The 23549-nt window shown below is 38.4% G+C and overlaps 1 protein-coding gene across 2 annotated transcripts in view; it reads left to right on the forward strand.

Annotated features, from left to right (window-relative positions):
- Nucleotides 1–23549, forward strand: part of mllt3 (MLLT3 super elongation complex subunit) — a 71493-nt gene that overhangs the window by 16100 nt on the left and 31844 nt on the right. For both annotated transcript variants that reach the window (XM_055007837.1, XM_055007838.1), the window contains exons 3-7: nt 9149–9231; nt 11591–11734; nt 13548–13586; nt 15099–15227; nt 17000–17578. In XM_055007837.1, the coding sequence (XP_054863812.1) occupies nt 9149–9231; nt 11591–11734; nt 13548–13586; nt 15099–15227; nt 17000–17578 (974 nt within the window). The remainder of the gene's footprint in view (nt 1–9148; nt 9232–11590; nt 11735–13547; nt 13587–15098; nt 15228–16999; nt 17579–23549) is intronic.

The raw sequence follows: 23549 nt of genomic DNA on the forward strand, positions 1-23549 counted from the left end.
GAGTCCTGTCCAGTGTCAATATCCATAACAGCAACTTTCTACAGTATGTTACCATATTGCACAACATGAAAAAAGCAGGTGGTTGACTATGTTAGTTCTGTTTCTTTCTGTTGCGGTGAAACGTTTCAGTACAGTTTTATAATTATTTAGATTTATTCAGGCCCTGTGAGTAAAGAGCAGTTGTATTTTGGTGCAAAGATTTGTACATTAGCAAAAATGTGTGGCTTAGTTGGTAGAGCAGGTTGTCCACTAATCTCAGTGTTGACAGTTCAATCACCAGCCCCTCTGCATACCAACGTGTCCTTGGTTGCAAGCACCTTGTGTAGCAGCTCTGTCACAATTGATGATTGGGAAACTTCGTACAGCACTTCGAGTACTACGAAGGCAGTAACACTACTGTCAAAATGTCTTGAAAGTGCCATAAAAAATATATGGTCCCAAAAATTAATAATTGTGATCTTAATGCTGCCCAAAGTAATTGTGATTATTAATATCATATCAGTAATGCCCCATTGCAAGAATCTGAACTTAAATACAAATACAGTTAAAATGTCCATTGTACTCATAATTAACCATTAAAGTCAGCAATTCAGTTTCAGCTTTAGACTAGCACAGTGTCACTCATTTTGTCAACACTCGGAGCATAGCCATGTTGTTGAATCAACTTTAAATACTTTTAATTCCAAATTCATAAAAATGTCAATGTGTGAACAGCTTTGAAAGCATCATGTCTAATAAGAATAATAATAATAATAATACATTGTGTTTGTATTGCACTTTTCATTTATGCAAAAATCTCAGAGTGCTACATTGAAGATATAGGAAGGATAAAAACAAAACAATCATATAGTAAAAACAAAACAATCAGGTAAAATAGCAATAAAAAATAGAAATTTCAGGGGCACGTTTAATTAAAAGCTTTGTTAAAAAGAAAGGTCTTTAGGCCTTTTTAAAAACATCCACTGTCTGTGGAGCTCTCAGGTGGTCAGGGAGGCAGTTCCATATGCAAGGGGCGACTACTACAGATTTGTATGGGTCAGCCATACATCAGCAAGCCATCTGAATTAGCAAGAAAATTAACTCTTTCATTGAAAGACTAAAATCACACTTTCATCACTCCAAAAACGAGATGTTTCCCTGCCTTTTTAAAAAAAAATGTTTTGTCACGTAGCTATGGTTAGCCCTGTGCATGTATTTGGCTGCATTCAGCAACCTGAATGAGATGTATGCACTGCTCCAGCCAGGGTATTTGGATGTCTTGGCCTAATCAAGATGTCTGACATTGGAATATGACTTTTACATGCACAAACACACAAATGGAATACTTGGAAACAATAGATAGAAAGCTCATGTCTGCTAGATTTTGGTGGATGTTGCCCTATAACTGGGCAATATAGGTAAAATATGTATCATGTTTCATTTTAGTCTCACGATAATTACGGTACTGATAATTTTCCATGACTACTAGATTATGGTTTATTTTAAAATAAACCCCCCTTACTTTTAATTTAACCACTTCAGGCTATTTATCAAGGTACACAGTGCCGGTATTATTATACTCAACCCTTTGTTCAACCCTTCGTCACCCCCACCCCCCCACCCCGTCCGACGTTCCGATCAGATCTGAATATTCGGATATTCGTCATTATTCGGGGCCGAATATCCGGAGCCCAGAAATTGCTCTTCAGGCCAGCCCAAGTTGGCACCTACATACAGTTTCCCATTTCTCTTTCCCCTGTTTTAATGTTGTGAAATCCATTTTATTCCACATCATCTAACAGCATCACACGTGTTCTACTGTAAATATGGAAGTCTTATTTCCTCTGCAGTTCAATGCAACATATTTGGTATCATCATAAACTTGAGATCACTGAAAGAATTACAGTGATAGTATTGTCGGTTTTTACAAGGTTTGAGCAGGGTGACTTTTTGAAAAACCTCCTGAGATAATACAGTAATGTCAGAGCAGACAGTGCACACATAATGATTCACAGGGGAGCAATGGAAGTCTTTTGGCAGTGGCACTTCATCCCACCATGTGCTGTTAGTGTGGGACCTGCTATCAGGAGCATCCCAATGAATTTGACCCCGCCCCCATGTTTCACTACAGTCTTCCAATCCTTCTCTCCATCTGCTGTGTTAGTCCCTTGAGTTGGGTGTGGATTTACACCTTTGAGGTTTTTCGTCTGTGCATATGGTGTTTATTTACGATTTCTAATCATCTAGTCTGCTTTCTTTCTGACAGACATGCTTCTGCCTTTGTTTTTTATGCTTTACTTGCTGTTGTCTGATTGCTGGTGGGATTAGAGGAGGATAGTGACTATTTTCAACCAAATGATGATACCAAACATGATGTGAAGTGAAGAGTGTATGCAGTTTTCCCAACTCGCGCTCAACCATTAACTGGCCCAGACTGGCCACCTGTTGGGCTTCTCATCTAGCCAGTTGGCTTACAACACAAACTCGGATGTTTCTTTGCATTGTGGGCTTTCATCTTGGCAGATTAATCTTGACCCCATTTGTTTTCGAGGGTCTTGCTGTTAGCTGATTAGTGTGAGGTCATTTGGGTCAGGAGAGTTCCTGTAGGACTGTGGAGAAAACTATGGTGTGAGGTTGTTTTTAAGGTTCTGTACTCATTCAACCAGGGAATCTTTCCCCACTGAGCTGTTAATAACCACCCACCTTTGTTACAGCAGCTCATATCATGCCTAATCAATGTTTTGTAAATGGGAATATGCAGTTCTCTAACCATTCCATGAGATTCATATGAACACGAGAATTATTCCCTAATAGTTTGTCTTTTCAGAGTGCTTTGGAGTAGAATCCAGACTACTTACTAGTTACTGTGCTATTAATTGGTTCTGCTGGCCCCTTGCTTTATGTAGTGCATGTGTGTCTTCATGTGCAACAGAACACGAGGCATCACATCAGTTTCTTTTTGTCTGTGCTCATTGCTTGAAGTTGGCTTGGTTTGTCAGGACTAAGGCTGTGTATTAAACCAGTGCTTTTCGAACCCGTCTACAGCTTCATCTTGAGTACAGCTGCAGTGATTCATTGATTATTTCAGAAACTGAACAATTAAATTTTGATAATCAAGTAACTATAAGCCAAACATTTGATTGTCCTGGCTGCTCAAATGTGACAATGTACTGCATTTTTGTTATACGCATAATGGTAAACTGAATATCTCTGGAGTGTGGACTGTTGGACAGACAAAACCAGCCATCAGTTGATTGAGAAAGTAATCAGAAAGTTAAGAAAAAAATTAATTATTAGTCTTGAGTATCAAAAGGTGGCACTGGTTCTGTGGATAATCACATATTTACTTAAAGATTTTTCACTGTTTTAGATGTATCTTCTTTCTAATATTTATTTAGTAATTTTGACTTCTTTCAACTGACTGTTTTGATAGAAAAAAAATTGTTTCTAAAAGTATTTGTTGGATATCAAAAAAAGTATCTGTTCCAAAACTCAAGGCATTGTGTCAGCTATGAATGCAATACTGTTGAAAATAGTACCTAAAATATTAGAGACCAGAAAAAATATTTTCACAATGTTTAAGTCATCACTGGGTTTAATAGTAAATTAGTCTAGCAAGCAATTATTTTTTATCATTGATTAATCTGCAAGCAGTTTTCTCAGTCATCACATAATAATTTGATAGTGCTACACCCTTAAGAATTGCTGAGTGCATCCTCAGTGGACAGAACCATGATTTGACTCTTTGTTTCTCCGTCATCTGAGTCCATTTTTTTTCCATCACTTAGCATTATTGCAGACTGGAGCGGCTGGAGCAAGCTCATGTACATTTTTGATTGGAAAATTGTACAAACAATTAATTATTAGCACAGCAGAGCACCAGACTCAAACTTGCATATTATCACACTATTATTTTGTGTGGAATGTTTTTATAACAGTTGTGTATTGACACATCCAGCACACATTGAACAACAGTCTAAGTCCAATATTCGCTTTCCTTTAGCCCTAATTTTGTCTCCACCAAACCCTGAAGAAAAAAATAGAATTTAGTAATAGGCTGTTACACAACTCAAGATTTTAAAAAAGAAAGCTTAAATGTAAATTTGTTTGTGCTCGCTGCTTGATATAAACTACCGTGTTTTCCCTTCTCTACAAAGCATATGTTGACACTTGCCACCGAAATGCCTGGCATTAATTAGACGAGTGATGCCGAGATGAATACTGTCATTAGAAAGAGGAGGGATTAACAGTAAATCAGTGAGCGGAAGGAGCTCACATTTGTAGTACAAGTCCCACTAAAGAATTTCTTATTTCCAGTCTTGTCTTTTGTTTTATGACCGGACCTGTTGTCTAGCCTGACCTCATTACAAAGCAGTCTGTGTAGAAAAGGCAAATACATAGTGACTGGCATTGTTCTGTGATTGGCATCCTAGCTTAAACCAAAGGCCATGTTAATAAACGACATGGCCCTGTCTCTCTTTGGAAGCTTCTGTGACCACTGGCAAATTTTCTGTTACAGGTCAGTGGCTGCATTGTGAATGTCCGCTTGTCAGACGCTCCTTCAGATAATTGTAACCTTTTCAACCTAAACTGCTGAACTCCAGTTAAGATGCTGCATTGACTTCTCCTTCACATTTATCAGCTTTATCCTGTGTCCTCATGCTTTGTCATTTTTTGGCAGTTGACTGAAGGTGTTAAGCCGCATGTTGTATCAAGACCAATTGAGACTCATATCAAATACAGCCCAATGAATAAAACTGCATAAATAGTCTGTGTGTGCTTTTTCATGTTTCATTTAATAAAGATATTACTTAGAGCTGCAACAGACTTATTTTGGGCTTATTTTGGCCTTTACTACACAGGAAAATAATTAAAATTGTCTACCACTTTTCCAGATTCCAGCAGTGATGTCTTTCCATGTCTTGTTTTGTCCTGTTAGCAGTTCAGAGATATTCAGTTTGCAGTGATTTAAATCACATAAATGCAGCAAATCCTCACACTGGAGAAACTGGTAGCGATGTTTTATTTAGCCAGTGATATCTGTATCTCTAGCAAATGACTTGCCTTGAAATTTTGTACAAACATCGATGTTCTAGTTTGGTTGTGCTGTACTAATTGTAACTTGTATTTTGTCATTCCTTTTTTTTTTTTCATTTTTATAAATTTCTGTCAGTTTCCATCAGATGGTCAGTGCCTTAGCTTGTGACCAAGTAACTGTAAATCTCATGATATTAGATCAACCTCAGCTTCGCTTTCTTTATTGCCAATTAGTAGGTGTCAGAATACTCTTGTGCTACACTAACACTGCAAACAGGAGTAGTATTACCTTCTGAACACCAGTGTCTTGGCCTTGCAACTGGGACTATGTTGTCAGAATCATTTCGATCAAAGCACAGACTAGCTATTCGGGCTGCAGACTCTTTAACTGTAAAATGTCATATGTTCAATATTTATAGCAATTTTGGCTTTGAAAATTCACCAATCACACCCTACTTCAAAATGTGTTTTTAACTGTGGCTACAATGAAAATATATCCACATGATCACATCTACTTTGTTATTCATGCAAGTAGTAAAAATATACCTACAAATGTACAGAGTTTATGTGCATGAGTGTAAATTTTTCTTTCCTGCTCCAGCTGGTCCTGCTCATCTCCTTGTTCACCACAGTTTATGGAAAGGTGCCTTTCTGAATGTGCTCTTTTAGCTGGATGTAATTGAACCTAACCCACTTGCACAATTACCTCAAACCCATAATATTTGCTCAGTCGTGTTGGGTTTTTCGTGGCTTGGCCCCAGCAGTATGGTCGACCTCACCATAGTCAGCTGAGCCTTCAATCACTGCAGTTCGCTCAAGGGGCGTTGCTCCAAAATGAAATGGGAGAGCACAGTAATGACTAGACTGGGATGCACTGAGGATTTTAACCTTATCTCACCTGAAGTTAAAAACAAAGGAACGCATAATCAGATTATTGAATTGAACATTCAAAACTGAGTCCAGTAGCTCTACCCACAATGCAGTTTGACAGTCTTTGGTGAGACCCTTCCTGACTGAAATTACCCTGATGACATTATCATGGTTGTTTTCTCAGCGTGGGCAAAGCTTCTACAGAGCCACAGAAGACACTCTATAACAGCTTTTATATGCTGAATAGCACTGCTCATAACAAGTAAAAGGAAATTGGTGTAAAATTAGTGGAGCCTTGACAGGGTCGTTGTTGTGTCCTTTGAAGAAAGCCTGGAATTAAGCATCTTTAAATAAGATGAGAACTGCTGATTTTCCTCCATTACTACAATCAGTAATGAAAATATACTATCACAGGTACATTCAGTGTGTTGTTATGCTCTACTGTACAAGAGTCATATGAAATTGGTTGAGTTTGCAATGAATTAACTTTATCTAAAAAATCTCTAAAAAGCTGAAAACCTTCTTTAATCCTTACTTCCAGTAAACACACTCAGGTTTCCATGTACATAAACTTAATTGGTATTTTTTCTGCCAAGCCCACAGGGATTGAGTTTGACAAACACACGCCTCCAGAGAGGAACACCTGAGCTCTAGTAGAGTTTGTTTGTCTTTCACGGCCCATGGGGGTAAGGCGAGGAAGTCTTGACCTCGTCATCAGCTTTAAACGCTCTGGTTCTAATTGAAGCCACAGCTTTTTTATATTGCTACATCTGAGCTGGCCATGGAAATGGAAGTTAATGAGATCTCATGAGAACAGAGATGCAGGTTTATTGACTGAGCACATTAAATGGCACAATTAATGAAGCAACAGTCATATTTAATCTTTGTACAGTAACACAGTCTCAGATTGATAAGATAATTAGAGGACTCAGAAGCTCTGAGGCCAAAGACGCATTTGGTTTGGACACAATGTTTATTAAAATCCGTAAGCAATCTCTTACAGCACCATTAGCAACTATTTGTAATAACTCTATACCTGAAGGGTTTTTCCCAGAGCCATGGAAGAACTCTGTTGTCACACCGGTCCTCAAATCTGGTGACCCAGCAACAACCACGAACTACAGACCCATAAGTATACTTCCTGCAGTTTCCAAGGTAATGGAAAAAATAGTTGCTGACCAGATTGTAAAGCACCTAAATAACAGTCCATACAACTTGCACCAAATGCAATTTAGTTTTAGAAAACATCACTCCACTGAGATGGCTGTTTGTTATTTTCTGGAAAATTTAAAATCCAGGTTGGACACAGGGGCCATTATTGGGGCTGTTTTTATTGATCTTAGGAAAGCATTTGAAACTGTGAACCATCAGATACTGCTGACCAAACTGTCCCATTTTAATTTTTCAGTGAATGCCTTGAACTGGATTAATTCCTATATTTCCTCAAGGACTCAGTGTGTTACAGTACAGAATATAAAATCATTACACCGCGATAACTATCTTGGAGTACCACAAGGGTCGGAGCTGGGGCCACTGCTTTCCAGTTTATTTATAGATGATCTACCAAGTTGTTGTCCACCAAATGTGGTCTGTCAAATGTATGCCAATGATGCAGTCTTGTTTGTTCACGCAAAAGACAAAAAGCAAGCTGCCCAAGAGCTGACAGTTGCTATGAGTAATGTCTTTAAATGGCTTGATAGCTCTCAATTACATTTTAACATCTCTAAGACTGTATGTATGTACTTTTCCAAAAAGACAACTGGAGAAATTGATCCTAATATCTCTGTACAAGGCCAAACAAAGTTGCACAAGAATTAGGGCTGGGCGATAAATCAATTTTATCGATTAATTCGACTTTGTACTTTTGTCGATTTGTTTTCATGAAAATCGGTTTTCTCATCAACATCCGCCACCAACGCCTTCCCGCTGGGCTCCCGTAGTTCAGAGTGCGCGGCCCTCTCCTCCCCGCGCTTGATACACAAATAACATGGCGGCGAGCGGTGCAGCTCTAAAGGCACGTGTCCACTAGATGCTATTTTGCCGCACGGCAACGCACCGCATTTTTTCATGGCCAAGCTCCCCCTCTACTACAAGAATTTGTAAAGAAAAATTCCAGCAGGCTCTAGAGGTAATTGTGTTGTGCCTTTTAGGAAAAGTGCTCTTGGGCAGTCAGTTTTCTCTCTTTGTGCATCACAAACCTGGAATACTATACCAAGTGCCATTCGTGAACAACCACATCTTACCTCATTTACTAAACATCTCAAAGCATGGCTATTGGAAAATCAGATCTGTGATTATAATACTGTGTAAATTTGTTTGCCATTGATTGGGCTCATCCCTGAAGACTCTGTGTAATTTGTTTTAAATGTGTAGACGTGGGCTTCGTGCAATATAGTCATGTGTAATAGTGTTTAAGGATTATGAGCGATAATGATAATGGGATATGTGCAATAGTGTTAGAAGGGACATGTATGTAGTAATTATATGTAATGTAGACAGGGATATGTGAAATAGTGATTAAGAGAAATGTGCAATATTATCATGTGCAATAGTGGCAATGGGAAATGTGCAATACGATTAAATGTAATAGTGTCAGAGAGATATCTGTAGTGGACCCTTATGTTATAGTGACAGAGGGATAAGTGTAGTATGACAATATGCAATAATGATAGAGGGATGTGTGCAATAGCAACAAAGAGATATTTGCAATACAATCATGTGTAACTGTTGATTAATTAGTGCTTGGTAGCTGCCTTGGTATCTCAGCTGTTGTCTGTTATGTCCACTATTTGTTATCGTTTTTTTGTTGTTTGTTTGTTTTTTTTTAATGTCTCTGTTCAGTTATGGTTTAATGTTATTCTCGATCTTTGATCTGCCAATGGGACTTGAGATGGAAATTAGCCATATGGATACAATCTCTCGTATTTACGTGGAAATGTACATTAATACGAACTGTCCCATTTTAAAAATAAATGAAAAGAAAATGCTTTAATGGACTCTATCATCTGATTTTTCTTAATGATGAGAGAACAAGATAAAAATGGTAATGGTTTGGATTATTGGTGTTCATCAGAGTACCAGTCCCTCAGTAACCATAGACAGACACCCAGACAGCAGCCTTATGCTCAGCAGTGATTATATGAGGACGGTGTTGTATATTATGGAACTAAATGATTTTTAAACCACGTTTTCTGAGTTGGTAGCCACCTTGTGTAGAAGGTTGATGACCTCACTTCAATAACACATTTCTCTTTCATTTCAGTGTGCAAGGATCCACCATACAAAGTGGAGGAGTCTGGATACGCAGGCTTCATCTTGCCTATTGAAGTTTACTTCAGAAATAAGGTAGATTTAACAAATTCAGTCACCAGTAATCTGTATATTTTACATCTGAAACATTAGATTTTGTGTCAAGTTTATTTACATTTCATTTTGCTTGTTCCACCTGTTTTGTTTTGGTGGTCTGAAGGTTAATGTGCTCCATTTTTGTAGTATACGCTAAGATTTTTGGAGCAGTTCTACCTTAGTTTTTGTAATGAGTATGAGAGGTAAGAGGAATGCTGCAACACTGTGGTCAAATCAGTGTTTTAAAACTGTATGTAAGCAGGATGTTTCTAAATGGAATTTTTGGAAATATTTATGAAATGAGAATATGTGGAATGTTACAACCCAGCTGTCTAGGGTAACCCAGTTGCAACAAAAACAAGCACTGAATTTCCAGAGTTAAGTCTGTTTTATTTTTTTTATAAGGGGTAGATTTCAACACAAAAAATGAGGGATCTGGAAGCAAATGGGTGCTGCTGAAGTTAAAGAAACAAATATAACAAAAAGTGACCTTCTCTCAGAATTAGAGACTGTGGGAAAAATAAAAATACATCAGACACAAATAAAAGCTCCAAATAGAAATACAAAAGGCAGCAGCACCTCTAACTAAAGCTAACAAAAGGTTTCAGATAACAGTTGTGGAACAACAACAACAGCTTTACTTTTAGCAGTTCAACTCCTGACTAACTTCCAGCCTCACATAAGAGTTCACAGAATCAATAAGGGCAGCTCCCTTCTCTAAGAGCTGCCACCGAATGCTGCCATCAACTGGTCCTTTTAACAGCAACTGGAACCTTGATTGAAGTGATAGTCCCTCCCCTGCTCCAATCCAACCTCAGCTCCAGATGTCGCAGGTGTGGTGGGATGGACACGGAGGTGGGGCGACAGAAGCACAGCACACAAAAATACAAATTACCAGACAGGAGGAGACAGACAGAGGCACAGGGCCGTAACATGGAACTACATCCACTCACAATTCTATATGTTTTGGTACTGTAGACCATCACTCAGCAATTTAGTGGCTTAATGATTTCTTTTGTTCTCGTTAAGCGATTTCAACATAAAGACTTTCTTACCACTTCAGAAACCTTCAGAAACTAATATTACTTTTTGAATTTGCTAAAAATTTGAAGGCAGCCGAGTTACCCATCTATTTAAGATCAGAATAGTTATGTTTTAAATATTATATGTTGTAAAGTCTTTTATATCATTCGCTGACAGTGCAATGTGGACCTGCCACTGAGTGTCAGTGAATCATTACTATAATATTGTCATTTTGTTGTCTCTGTCATCATTGTTGTGTTCGAAAGTGTATATAGCAGTTTGAGTCCCCCCCCCCACAAACTAAGGTTGATGTTCATGAGTAAAAATCGGAATGGTTGTGAGTAGCACCTGGAGCATTCGACACTCGCCAAGCGATGCTAAACATTCTAACCTTTGAGGTTAATGTTGGTTATAGATGTTGCGACTGGTAGTGACAGTCTGACCTCCAGTTCTCACTAAACCATAAACAAACCATGTTGATTGCGTCTTCCGAACCAGTGTCTCATCCAAACTTCTTTAGCCTTCTGCTTTTGTTTATTCTATTATTATTAGCATTTTAACAAGATGTTGCACCATTCTCCATTTTATGTGCATTTGCTTCCCCATGAGATTACGTGTGGTGGTGCACTGCTGCCCTGACTGCTTCCTTTGGCATGATATTCTAAAAAATGTGAGATGATATTCATTTGTTTGTCATTAGAGATTTTAAATTACTGTACAATAAAAGCTTTCTCTTAATATTTCCTAAATTGATTTTCAGAAAAATATGATATTTCAATAAAATTTATATCACAAAATAGTGATTTAAATAACTGTGCTAGAGGCGTCATATTACAAACCCAAACGATCACTTTTCTTTTAATGATTTTTCTTCAATTAAAAGAAGGGAAGGGGGACCAAATAATAAAAAGACAAAGCAAACTGGAACTGTATTTACTTTCCTCTCATTTACAAAAATCTGTTAAACCTTCTGCACCAGGTTGCAAAATCCACTGAAGATAAAGAAATAAATTATTCTGTAAAGTTTACTTTGTGCAAGATTTGCAATACAAGTAACAGACTTGTATTAGATTTTTAAATGTACACATTTGTAAAAGTCGTCAACAGTTACTTTGGCTTGAAATAGTTTGTAAGGCAATTGTTGAATTGTGTCAGTAGTCATTATCAGAGATCAATATTCTAGTGGAGTTCATTGAAAAGAGAGTGTTGTAGTTGGGATCTAAACAATGTCTTAAACAGTAGTGGTGTTTTGGTGTTGACATTGAGAAAATGCTGCCAAATTGAACTTCATTATTTTTCGTTTTTCCTGTCTGTGTGGCTTACCACTTTTTCTCAGGAAGAGCCGAAGAAAGTTCGTTTTGATTACGACCTGTTCCTCCATTTAGAGGGTCACCCGCCTGTCAATCATCTCCGCTGTGAGAAGCTCACCTTCAACAACCCAACAGAGGAATTTCGTAGGAAGCTACTGAAAGCCGGAGGGGTAGGAGTGTGATGGAGTGCTGATTAAGATTTTGTTAAAGCTAACTGTAAATGTATGCACTGCAGTCTTTAAAATTCTATTTATCCTGTACTTGAGAGTAAATGGGTCAGGGGTTAGAGTCTTAACATAAAGTATTACTGACATTTTTGTTCTTTAAAAAAAAAAAAAAAAAATTACAGCATAATCAGTACATTTTTTTTTTAATTATTACATTGCTTGTACAAATTCATACAATGTCACACACTTCCATACTGATCAATAGATCCACAACATGCATTTGAGACAAGCCACTTCCACAGTATTTTGTTCTTTAACTGTCAAAAGACTACCAAATCCACATTATTTATTTTTCAGTTCTTTGACAAGACTTGCGTGTCACTTTCTGTGACTGTCAGCCTCACAGCTAATTGGTTCCTACTGAAGATGCAGCCTTTACAAACTCATCACAAAAAGTCACAAAACAAAGGCAATTTGTGAAAGCCAGTATAGTTTTTACAATTATAACTTAAACAAGAGGAAAGAAACCTTTGAATGTTGGTGGTCAGGCAACTATCAAGCATGAAAACTGTGGTTTTACCATGAGAAACAGCTCATCTACACTTCTTTCTTAAAGTTTATCCATCCATCCATCCATTATCTGTACACCGCTTAATCCTCATTAGGGTCACTGCAGGGGCTTGAGCCTATCCCAGCTGACTTTGGGCAAAAGCAGGGGACACCCTGGACAGGTTGCCAGTCTATCACACGGCTACACATAAAAATAAACAAGCACACTCACATTCACACCTGTGAACAATTTAGAATCACCAGTTAACCTCAGCATGTTTTTAGAATGTAAGAGGAAACTGGAGTACCCAGAGAAAACCCACGCTGCACAGGGAAGACATGCAAACTTCATGCAGATAGATCTCAGGCTCAGGCTGGGATGCAAACTGGGGATCTTCTAGCTGCAAGGCGACAGTGCTAACCACCAATCTACTGTTCATCGCTTTCTTGAAGTTTATAAGATTTTATTCTATGAACGTATTGGCTTTTTGGAATTCCAAATATTCTAATGTCTAATGTGGATATGGTAAAGACAGTCTTTTTTTTATGTCAGGAGTGTAAAAAAACACTTTTCTTAGGCATACCAGCTGTTGCTCTAAAAATGTGACTGCATGCCAAATGTTGCTCTGTTGCAGTATACCTAACCACTCCTGTTGTCAGTACTCTGAACAAGCTGCCTTGTTGTTGGCCAGTACTGTCACACCTTTTTGAACATTTTCTCATCTGAGAACTCTTTTGAAATGCACAGTTTATTGAAACAAATTGATGTCAATGATTAGATTTCTTTTTATTAGGCTTCTGCAATGCAAAATGAATAACTATAAGTTTAGCAGCACTCAAATCACCTAATGATGTCATTAAAGCTTTCTGTAGTTGTAACAGTTGTCATTAATTGATACCAGTTTACCTTTGCTCAGTTTCGGATGCAATCAGTCAGTTGGGCCCAGTCCAGAGAGCCCCTGTGATCTGGAGGTTTTATGACTGGAGCTAAGTGCCCTCTATTTACATTGCTCTGTACCCCATTCTTAGCATCAGAAAGGGATCAAGTGCTGACACAGAAATTCACATTTGCTCTTGTGAGAAAGAGAATCTCATCACTGAAAAGTCTATAGTCTGAGTAGATTACAGCGTACAAGTTGCAATTACACTTTTCCTCAGATATAAATAATAATACATTTGAGTTTGCCATGGCTAAGCAAATGTGTAACAGTTTTATACAAATGAGCTATAGATTGTAATTATCTGTTTCTTTTGTGGTCTTTCACAGCAACGGGATCCTCACAAACGAAGTTCAGAAGACTCAAAAGTAAGATTTGGGTCATGGTTCAATAGGTCTTTTTAAAAATGACATAAAATGTGGACACCTCTGTAAAGTGACTTCAGATTGCTTTTCATGTGATATCAGGATTTTTATGCTCGCTGACAGACTTACTGTCATGTACCTTAGTGTTTCAACATAGACACACTGAAATGGCTGTGTTGTCTTAGCTTGCATATTCTAGTCTTTGTTGTAGCCCTGTAGAAGATATTCTAGCAATAAGACAACAGGGGTTTGTAGGTGGTCTGGGTGGACTTTTGCTGTTTTTGGCTCTGATGATGGCACTGTACTAATTCATTACTCTGAAGTCTTGCTTGAATAGAATAAAAGCCTTCTTTTAGTTTGTACTGGACCACTTCAGGCAATCAAGTGTTACATTTTCAACAGCTCTAGATTGATTGCATTTAATTTATGCAGATGTTTATATAGATTTTTTTCAAGATTTTTGACATATACATTGTTTCACTTTCTCTCCAATAGTGAGCTGAGAAGATCGATCTTAATTTTGTGTTTGTCTGTGTCAAGATGTGGTTAGCCTAGCTGAGCATTATGAGGAGAGGAGAAAACTGATAGCCTAACACCAGGGACATGTTACACAAAGTACCATGTCGACAGCTCACTGTTTACTAGGGCTGGACCCAAATATCCAAATATTCGGTTGTGACGGTGGTATCCGAATATTTATTTTGAGATCCGAATATTTGGATTCCAACCCAAATATTAATATTAAGAACATAAATTACAGATACATAAAATACAGAGAATACTTTACCATATAAAGACAATTGTTAGTTAAGGTTAGTTTTTCCCCTCTGCTACCAGTGTTCTACCAGCTAGGCTTAACCTCATCCTTACTGTAGTGCCATTGTGAGCACAAAGACATGAAATGAGTTGAGTTCAGTCAGTCTTATTTTTTGCCTGGACAAATAGTCTAAAAGTTCTAAACCGAATGATAAAACAGCAAACATCTTTCGTGTAGCTATCTGTGGTACACTATGTATGTTTCAGGCAATGAAGATAAAGCTATGAATATGTCCAAGGTCTTTCGAATATTGACAGAAAATCATTGCACTTCCTTTTAACATGCGCCATTAGACAGAGATTCCCATTATTTTCTTGAATAATGTATTATTTTTGTGAACATTCAGTCCAAATACCACTACCACAAAATTACTCATGCAGATGATGTGATGCATTTCATACTTAGGTAATTCCTATATTTGCAATCAGTTAAACATAAAATATTTAACTGTCAGCTCTTGTAAGTGTAATCAAAATTATTATTAAAGTAAATGTTTTGTCAGACAGGAGTAGGAATTGCCCTGGCATTAAGCCTTCACTTTTTGCAATGCTTGATTCACATTTTTGTCAGTACTCATAAAGTAGTAAATTTATATTTTCAGCCTTATCTTGAATTTTACTCTGAGAAACTGAACAGAGTCCATTCAGTATAGGGAAGAAGGCCTTGATCATTTTGTCTTTTTGCTATTCCTCGGACAGGTAATGGTAATGCAGGAGGGCTCGACCTCCCTGTTCGGCCAGCACCTCAAGCTGCCTACACTTCCCAACAGCTCGCTGACATCCTCCTTCTCTGACCCAAAGAAGAGCAAAAGCTTCCATGGCTCAAAGGTCAGTCTTATTTTCACATACAGCCTAGGGCTAAAGAGCCTTTTTCTGTTGGCGACACCCAACCTTGAAACATTTCACCCCTTCAAAGTCTCCAGGTCATAATCCCCCGCATATTTGGCAGGTTGTCCAAATTATCCAATACAGTGGTCCCTCGTCTATCGCAGGGGTTACGTTCCAGACCCTCCCGCGATAGACGAAAATCCGCGAAGTAGCGACCATATTTTAACCCTTAAACATTGGTCGGCTCACCCGTCTCCAGGGCTGTAGGTCAGGCCGGTTACAATTATTTTGCATTTTTATGCTCGTGTCTTTTGCTATCTTCCATGCAAAACATCCCCAGCATAACAGGAAAGTCATCTCCAGGTTTTATTCACTGCTCAGCACAACAAACACGGACCGCGCTATTACAGGCTCTCCCGCTGTACCACAACTAAATCGGCTCTACCAAAAACAATAGGAATACGGAACCAACATCTGGGACACCGAGCAGGGCGATAAGCAAACACAAAACAATAAAATATCTGACCAAATAGTCAACGAAATAAGATCCAAGGCACAACATAAATAAACACCAAAAAAATAAACAAAATAAAGTAAATGCAAATGAACACAATCGTACACAAATCCGATGCTACAATATTTATTTTACTGTGACTTTGCCAAAGAACGTGGTGGAGTTATGTGATGATCAGCTACGTTTCTCTGTGAACTTAGAACTCACCTGCTTACCTGCCAGTGTCACAGTGCTGATCGATTTCTTAAAAGTGCCACTGTGGTGATCTCTTCAGTGTTGACGGCCTCGAGGCACTCTGTGTCTCTTACAAGGCAATAAAGCTGTTTTTTATGTTGGGCTGCTCTGGGAGGGAAATGGTTTTACTGCAGTGGAGGAGCATGTTGAAATTTAGAATGAGCCAGCAGCTTTACATCCTCCCTCCCCTGGGGTCATTGGCAGATAGACAAAATGAAAGGTTTAGAGGTGGTTGGGCAGAGTTGTAACACCCCGTCGTCTAGACTTCTTTAATGGGTTTACTGCATTAGTGAAATATTGACAAGTAGGCTGGAGGTGAGACCCAGGGACAAATGGCCCCTGTTGTTAGAACGAATGCATTTCCTCTTTTCTCCACATTGCCCTTTACTTTGCTCTACTTCTAGGGTTGTTCATGTGACGCTTTTGAAAATGTCCCTTCATCTCTCTGAACAGCACTGCTCAAAAGAAAACCTGAGGTTGCTCTTTAAGCCCATAGCCCCCTGATTTTTGCTCACTTTGGTGTTAATGATTATGCATTTTAAAAGTTCTACACACAGTCTGAAGTCCAAGCAACACATTCTAATTACCAGAGACCCTTTTTCTTGCAGCAAAGAAGCATTTGAACACTAGGAAAGATGAAATCGAATAAAACATTTCCCTGTTTTCATATCATTGAGTTACTTTCAGCAGTGAATCAGTTGTATCACAGCAATAGAAATCTATTGAATCATCAGCCAACAATATTTTGTCTCTGCCTTAGAGTGGGATTTCCCTCTTCCTTGTGACATAAATCCTTTGAGCAGAAGTATTTTCTTTTTTTTATCTTCAGTGATTCACTATGATTTTGCTCTAATTTCTGTGAATTACTTACTGTGCTGTCATAGTCCATACACAATCCTATAAAGTGTTAGTAATAAAAAAAATTTTAAAAATGAGTTTCAAGTTTCTTGCGTATTGTTCATAGCTGTTGGTTATGTGTGTTCACTGTACAGATTCTTATTTATTTGTTGATTTTAATTCATAGGATGGTTCCAAAGGAAGCGGAACTACCCTCCTCAGCACCCCCACAACCACCAGCACCAACAGCAGCAGCTTCTCCAAACTCCACAAACCCTCAAAGGACCACAAAGACAAGCCTCCAAAAGACTTGAAAGAGCCCAAAAGTGCCTTCAGAGACTCTGGCTGGGAACCCAACAAAACCCCCAAAGAACCTTCCAGGAAACCCAAAGAGAACCAGCCACTTAGAGATATCAATCCTAAAATGGGCTTCAAGGAACCTAAGTCTTTGTCCAAGGAGCACCGGATTGAGGGAATGACTCATGGGTCAGGGCTAAACAAGCGTCTGTCTGCACCTGACAGTGACGATCATATGACCAAAAAACGCAAAAAGGGATTTGTGGATTCATCGGGAAAGCAGACGTCTGGGATAGACACTCAACATTTGGATAAGAAACTTTTGAAAGATAGATCGCAGATGCGGATGAGTAAGGTACGACCAGATGGTGACGAGGCAGAGCGCAGGAAGGTGACGACACTTCCACCATTCCAGGAACTGATGGGCCACAACGACTCTGATATTGAGGATCAGTCAACCAAATCAGATGTAAGTAGACATATTTTGGTATTTCTGGGACATTATACTAACATTGAAACTGATTTAAGTTATGATACAATTACTTAGGGCTGGGCGATAAATCGATTATATCCATTAATTTGAGTAAGTAAGTAAGTTCGATTTGTTTTTATGAAAATCGATTTTCTCATCAACATCCGCCACCAACGCCTGCCTGCTGGGCTCCCGTAGTTCAGAGTGCGCGCCCCCTTCCCCCCGCGCTTGATACACAAATAACATGGCGGCGAGCGGTGCAGATCTAAAGGCTCGTGTCCACTAGATGCGATTTTCCCGCATGGCAACGCACCGCATCTGAAAATCGCACGGACGGCAGTCACGAGCGAACCACAACATGGTCACATGACAGCGCTGAGCAACAGCAGGCCGCTACGTGGTCACGTGACCAAGCTTTCAGCTGGACAGTCCTGCAGACAAGTCGGATAAACACAGCGGCTCGGCCGCAAACTTTCCCTTTTATTTCAAAAAACACATCAGCGAAAAGTATTTCTTTTTTTTTTTTCCCCATTCTTCTTTTTTTTTTTCCCCATTCTTCTTTTTTTTTTTTTACATTTTATTTTTATTAGGAAAGAGCACATGTTTACAGTTACCAATTCACTCTTTATGCAGTACAGACTTTCCTTTTATATACATTTTTGGGCATCTTTTACTTATAGTATTGTATTTAGTGCATTTCGCTCACAAGCCCCGATATACAAAAAGAACGAGAAAGAAAAAAAAACAAAAAGCAAAACAAAAGAACCAGCAAACGTACAAACTTTGTACAGATAAGGGGGAGTTTGCAGCCTAAAAATTCAATTATGGAGTGATGTTATACCAAAGCACTTATGCGACTTAGAGAAGTCATAAAAAATCTGCTCTCATTGGGGTTATATAAGTGATCCATTTTTTCCAGATAACATAGAATTCGGGTTTTTTTAGATTCAGTGTATAAGTCAGTTTCTCCATTTTAAAGATTTCAAAAATTATATCAATCCAACCATTAAGAGATGGAGCTGTTGGAGTCAGCCACTTTTTTGTAATATTTTTTTTACTTGCCGCCAAAAGGGCTTGTAACAATTTTTTATCACTTCTCCGATCCAAATAATTAGTATAGCCCAAATAAAGGTTTTCAAAGTTAAGTGGTATGTCAGTTGCAAATACACAGTTAAGTGTTCTATGTATCTTTTTCCAATATGTATTTAATTTAGGGCAAGCCCAAAATATATGATAATGGTTAGCCTCCTGAGAGCCGCACGATCTCCAACACATTGGTGCAGTAACATATTTACCCTGTATAGGGCTCTTAAAGTATCTAACCACATTCTTCCAACAATGCTCTCGCCAGAATAAAGAATTAGTTGAAGACCACTGAAATGAGAAAACTTCCTCCCACTGATTCTCTGAGATAGTAATATCAGCCTCTCTCTCCCACTTCTGTTTGATATACAGTGTTTTACTTTTATCTGTAGTGAAAAGAGCATTATATATTCTGGAAATCATTTTGCTAGTCAAAGAACCATAAGCCAATTTCAGTATTTTATAGAATGCCTTATCAGACTGTGAAAAATTTGAAGTATTGCATTTTGAAATAAAACTATGTCTGACTTGGAGATATCTATAAAAGTCATTTTTTCTTAAGTCATGTTTGTTTTGAAGTGTCTGGAAACTTAAAAACACATCATTTTTGGTAAATGACAAATAGGTTGTGAGACCCTTTTCTACCCAGGATTTAAAGGTAAAATCTCTCCCGTTAGGAAGAAATTCAGAGTCAAATGCGCACCATCTAAAGAAGTTTAACATCCTCTGGATTTTTGTTAAATTGACGACCTTATTCCAAATTTTTAATGTAAAATTTATCCAACAGTTTCCAGACTCTTCCACACACAACCCTAAAGTTCTGTCCCCTATCACTGCTTGCAAGGGAAATTTATTTACCATTTTAATTTCTAATTCCTTCCACTTTGACCTATACTCTTCATTACACCAGAGAATAAGTGGTATTAACTGGGATGCATAATAGTAGTATTTCAGGCAATGTTATTAAACTGCGTTTACACAGAGACCTGAGGAACCCATGTCACAGTTTCCCCATTAGAGCTTCCACTGGTCGCAGCAGTAGCCCGGTGTGAGTGACGTCTAGCTTTGACCATTACTGACCGAGCTAACGACAGCTTCTACCGTTCTTTCTTCAGTTGCAATGTACCAAATCTAATTCGTGGTCTCTTTCCCTGCCAAATAAACCGTGATATCTGCTTGTCCCATTCCCCAAACTGTCCCTCAGGAACTTCTATTGGAAGTGTTCTAAATAAATACAGTAGCTTGGGGAGGACTGACATTTTCATAGTGTTTACTCTGGAGGTTAGACTTAAAAAGGGGATAAGGCTCCACCTGTGCAAGTCTTCTGTAATCCTTAATGACAATGGCTCATAATTTGCTTGTAGAAGCTTTGTTAGATCTTTGGTCACTGTTACACCTAGGTATTTTATTTCCTGAGATTCCCAGCTTAAACTATATCTATTTTGCAAATCTGTCGAGGCAGTGAAATTTAGTGTCATAACTTGTGTTTTTGAAATATTAAGCTTATAGCCTGACAAATTTCCAAACTCTTTTAGTAGAATCATCAGGCCATTGAACGACTTCTCTGGTTCCTCCAGGTAAACCAACACATTGTCGGCAAACATTGCCACCTTGTGTTCGATTCCAGCCACCGTAATTCCTTTTATTTGGGTACTTTGCCTTAATAATTGTCCAAGAGGCTCAATAAATAATGTAAATAAGAGTGGCGATAATGGGCAACCCTGTCTACTTCCTCTTTCCAACATAAAGGAGTCTGAGAGATCACCATTGACTTTTATTCTGGCTGTTGGTTTTGAATATAGGGACTGAATCACTTTTATAAACGCACTATGAAATGCAAATTTATCTATTATTTTGTAGAGAAAAAGCCACCTAACAGAATCAAAGGCCTTTTCTGCATCGAGACCCACTATTAAAGCACAATTTTTTTCCCGTGTAGCATGATCTACGATATGCAAAGTCCTCCTGATATTGTCCATTGTCTGCCTCTGTTGTATAAATCCAGATATCTAAATTTATAATATCTGGTAGAATGTTCTCCAGTCGACGTGCCAGGATAGAAGTAAACAATTTGTAGTCCACATTAAGGACACTTATAGGCCTGTAATGTCCACACTCCTGTTTGTCTTTATTTTCTTTAGGAATAACCGAAATGACTGCTTCATGCCAGGAGGGAGGTGTCTCACCTGTCCGCAAGACCCAATTGAAAGTTCTTACTAACAATGTTGAAAGGCTTGATTTTAGGCATTTATACCACTCGCCCGTGTACCCATCTGATCCAGGGGATTTTCCTGATTTCAATTTAGAAATAGCAACATTGACTTCTTTAATTGTAATAGGCTTAGTTAATATTTCATTTTGAAAGTCCTTGACCTTTGAAAGCTCCAAGCCATTAAGAAACTTTTCAATATGCTGCTCGCTTGCTGCCCCTGGCTGTTTATATAGATCCCGATAGAACATCTCAAAACATTCTTTAATTTTTTCCCTTGACTCTTCAATTTGGCCAGTTCTAGGGTTTTTAATCTTATAAATTGTGTTCTCCATTTGCTGTTTACGTAACTTATAAGCCAGGACTTTCGCTGATCTTGCTCCCACATCATAATTTTTTTGTTTCAAAAATGTCAGATTCTTTTGAATTTCTAAACTATAAATATCATCAATTTGCTTTTGTACTTTTTTTATGTCATCCCTTATTTCGTTAGTAGTGTTCAGGCCATCTCTTGTTTGCATTTGTTTCAACTTTGTCTGCAAGTCCGCTAGACGTTTACCCCTACATTTTTTAATGTGTGCAGCTAAGGAAATCAATTTCCCTCTTAATACAGCTTTTAATGTATCCCATATGATTGTTGGTTTAATTATACCATCATCATTAATTTCCAAAAACTCTTTTATATCCCTCGTAATTTCCTCTACTGTTTTTAAATCATTAAAAATACATGAGTTTATTCTCCATAGAGTTCTTTTAATATTCCTTTTCAGATCTGCCATGAGTATTATTGGGCAATGGTCAGACAAATCTGTTGTTGAAATTTTCGAATCCCTTATCCTAAGCCTATCCACACTAAACACAAAGAAATAATCTATCCTAGAGTAAACAGAATGTGGGGCTGAGAAATGTGTATATTCTCTAGTCATAGGATGCATGTCCCTCCACACATCTATCACTCCCAACTCTTCCATTAAAGATTTCACCTTTTTAGACAACGAGTTACTCTGGGTATTTTTGCCTGATGAGTCCAAAATTGGGTTGAGTCTAAAGTTAAAATCGCCCCCACATATTACGACCCCCTGAGAAGAAGCCATCATCCCAAAAATCTTCTTGTACAGATTCCAATCACTCCCTGGTGGAGCGTACACGTTTAGCAAAGTTACCTCACTTCCTTCCAATTTACCTGTGATCTTAATAAACCGTCCACTGTCATCTGCTATTTCAGATTCATGTTCATAAGTAAGGCTATTAGAGATGAGAATGGCAACACCTCTTTTGTGTGTGGATTTATACGAGGAGGCAAAAACATATTTAAAACCTTGTTTCTTAAGCTTTACATGTTCTAATTTTGACATATGAGTCTCCTGAAGAAAAGCTATTTGTGCTTTTTCCTTCTTTAATTTTGATAAAATTTTGCTTCTTTTAACCGGGTTTAAAACCCCATTTACATTAAAAGAAATTATTTTCAGCTCTCTGTTATGCATAATTTATCTTTGATATAAGCAAAAAACAATACTCACTCCTTTCCAAATTGTAATCACAAGACCCCTTTGAGCAAAACAGTAACCATTAAAACTATGAATAACCATAACAATTAGAACTGGTATACTTAGAACATTCATACCAACTTCCAAAGTTGAGGTCCTCTGCTTCTTGGACCTCATCTTCGAGGGATAGCCTCTTTGCCCTGAAGGGCATCGGGGGCCCTCTAACACTGTCATCTCAATGTTCTTTCAATTCCGTGTTTGCGACGTAGCCTCTAGTTTGTATTCTGCATCCAGTCCTCTCAAATTGACCTTTTGCTAGTACTCCAAACATTACACATCCAGAGCAGCTGAAAAGTATTTCTGAAAGCATTTGAAGCGAGAAACAATCTGCAGCAGCTGAATCTGTCCTCGTTTTATGTCACCGACACCTAGTTTAGAAGTTTGAGGACAGTTTCATGATGCGTGGAATCTCCGCATGCTGCATGCAATTTGCATAAAGTATAAGTCAGTCTACTTTATGCAAATGAGCTGCAGCCCTCTCCGGGTAAACACACCGGGTCATAGCTGGAAACGCACCGCAACTGGACCAGCATGCCACATGCGGCGCATTTTCAGCTGTGATCCGGTGTGTTTACCCGGAGAGGGCTCCAGCTCAATTGCATAAAGTAGACTGGACTCCGGCGTGCAGAGATTAGGTAGGGGGCAAAAAAAAAAAAATCGGATAAATCGCGAATCGGGATTTTTTTGTGAAAAAATCTGAGATTTTCTTTTAGGCCATATCGCCTAGCCCTACAATTACTCCAGGGCAACACATGTCACTTTATCATCCTAGACTTTTAAAGAGTAGCTATTTGGGCTGTTTGCTAATCTAGTTTGTTACACTCGTTGAGTTGAGCATTACAGAAAATTTACTGGGAAAAAAGTTGATGGCTGGAGGAAAGGTATCCAATTCTTCAGATACTGTAAGGGAGGAGAATTTATTTTGTGGTCAGTCCCTTCTTGACATAAAAGGACTATAAAATCAAAGAACTAGCAGGGAGAGCATCTTCTCTAATAGTGGTCTTGTAGGCTCTATGGGGGCTGGATAGGGGAACTGGAAGAAGGGGTAGACATCAATAAACCTAGTGGGAGTTCAGCTGCATTTGTCTGGATGGCCAAAGAGGACATAACTGGAGTGAAATGCAGTTTA

This window comes from Amphiprion ocellaris, chromosome 23 (assembly GCF_022539595.1).
Source record: "Amphiprion ocellaris isolate individual 3 ecotype Okinawa chromosome 23, ASM2253959v1, whole genome shotgun sequence".
Classification (NCBI taxonomy): Eukaryota; Metazoa; Chordata; class Actinopteri; family Pomacentridae; genus Amphiprion; species Amphiprion ocellaris.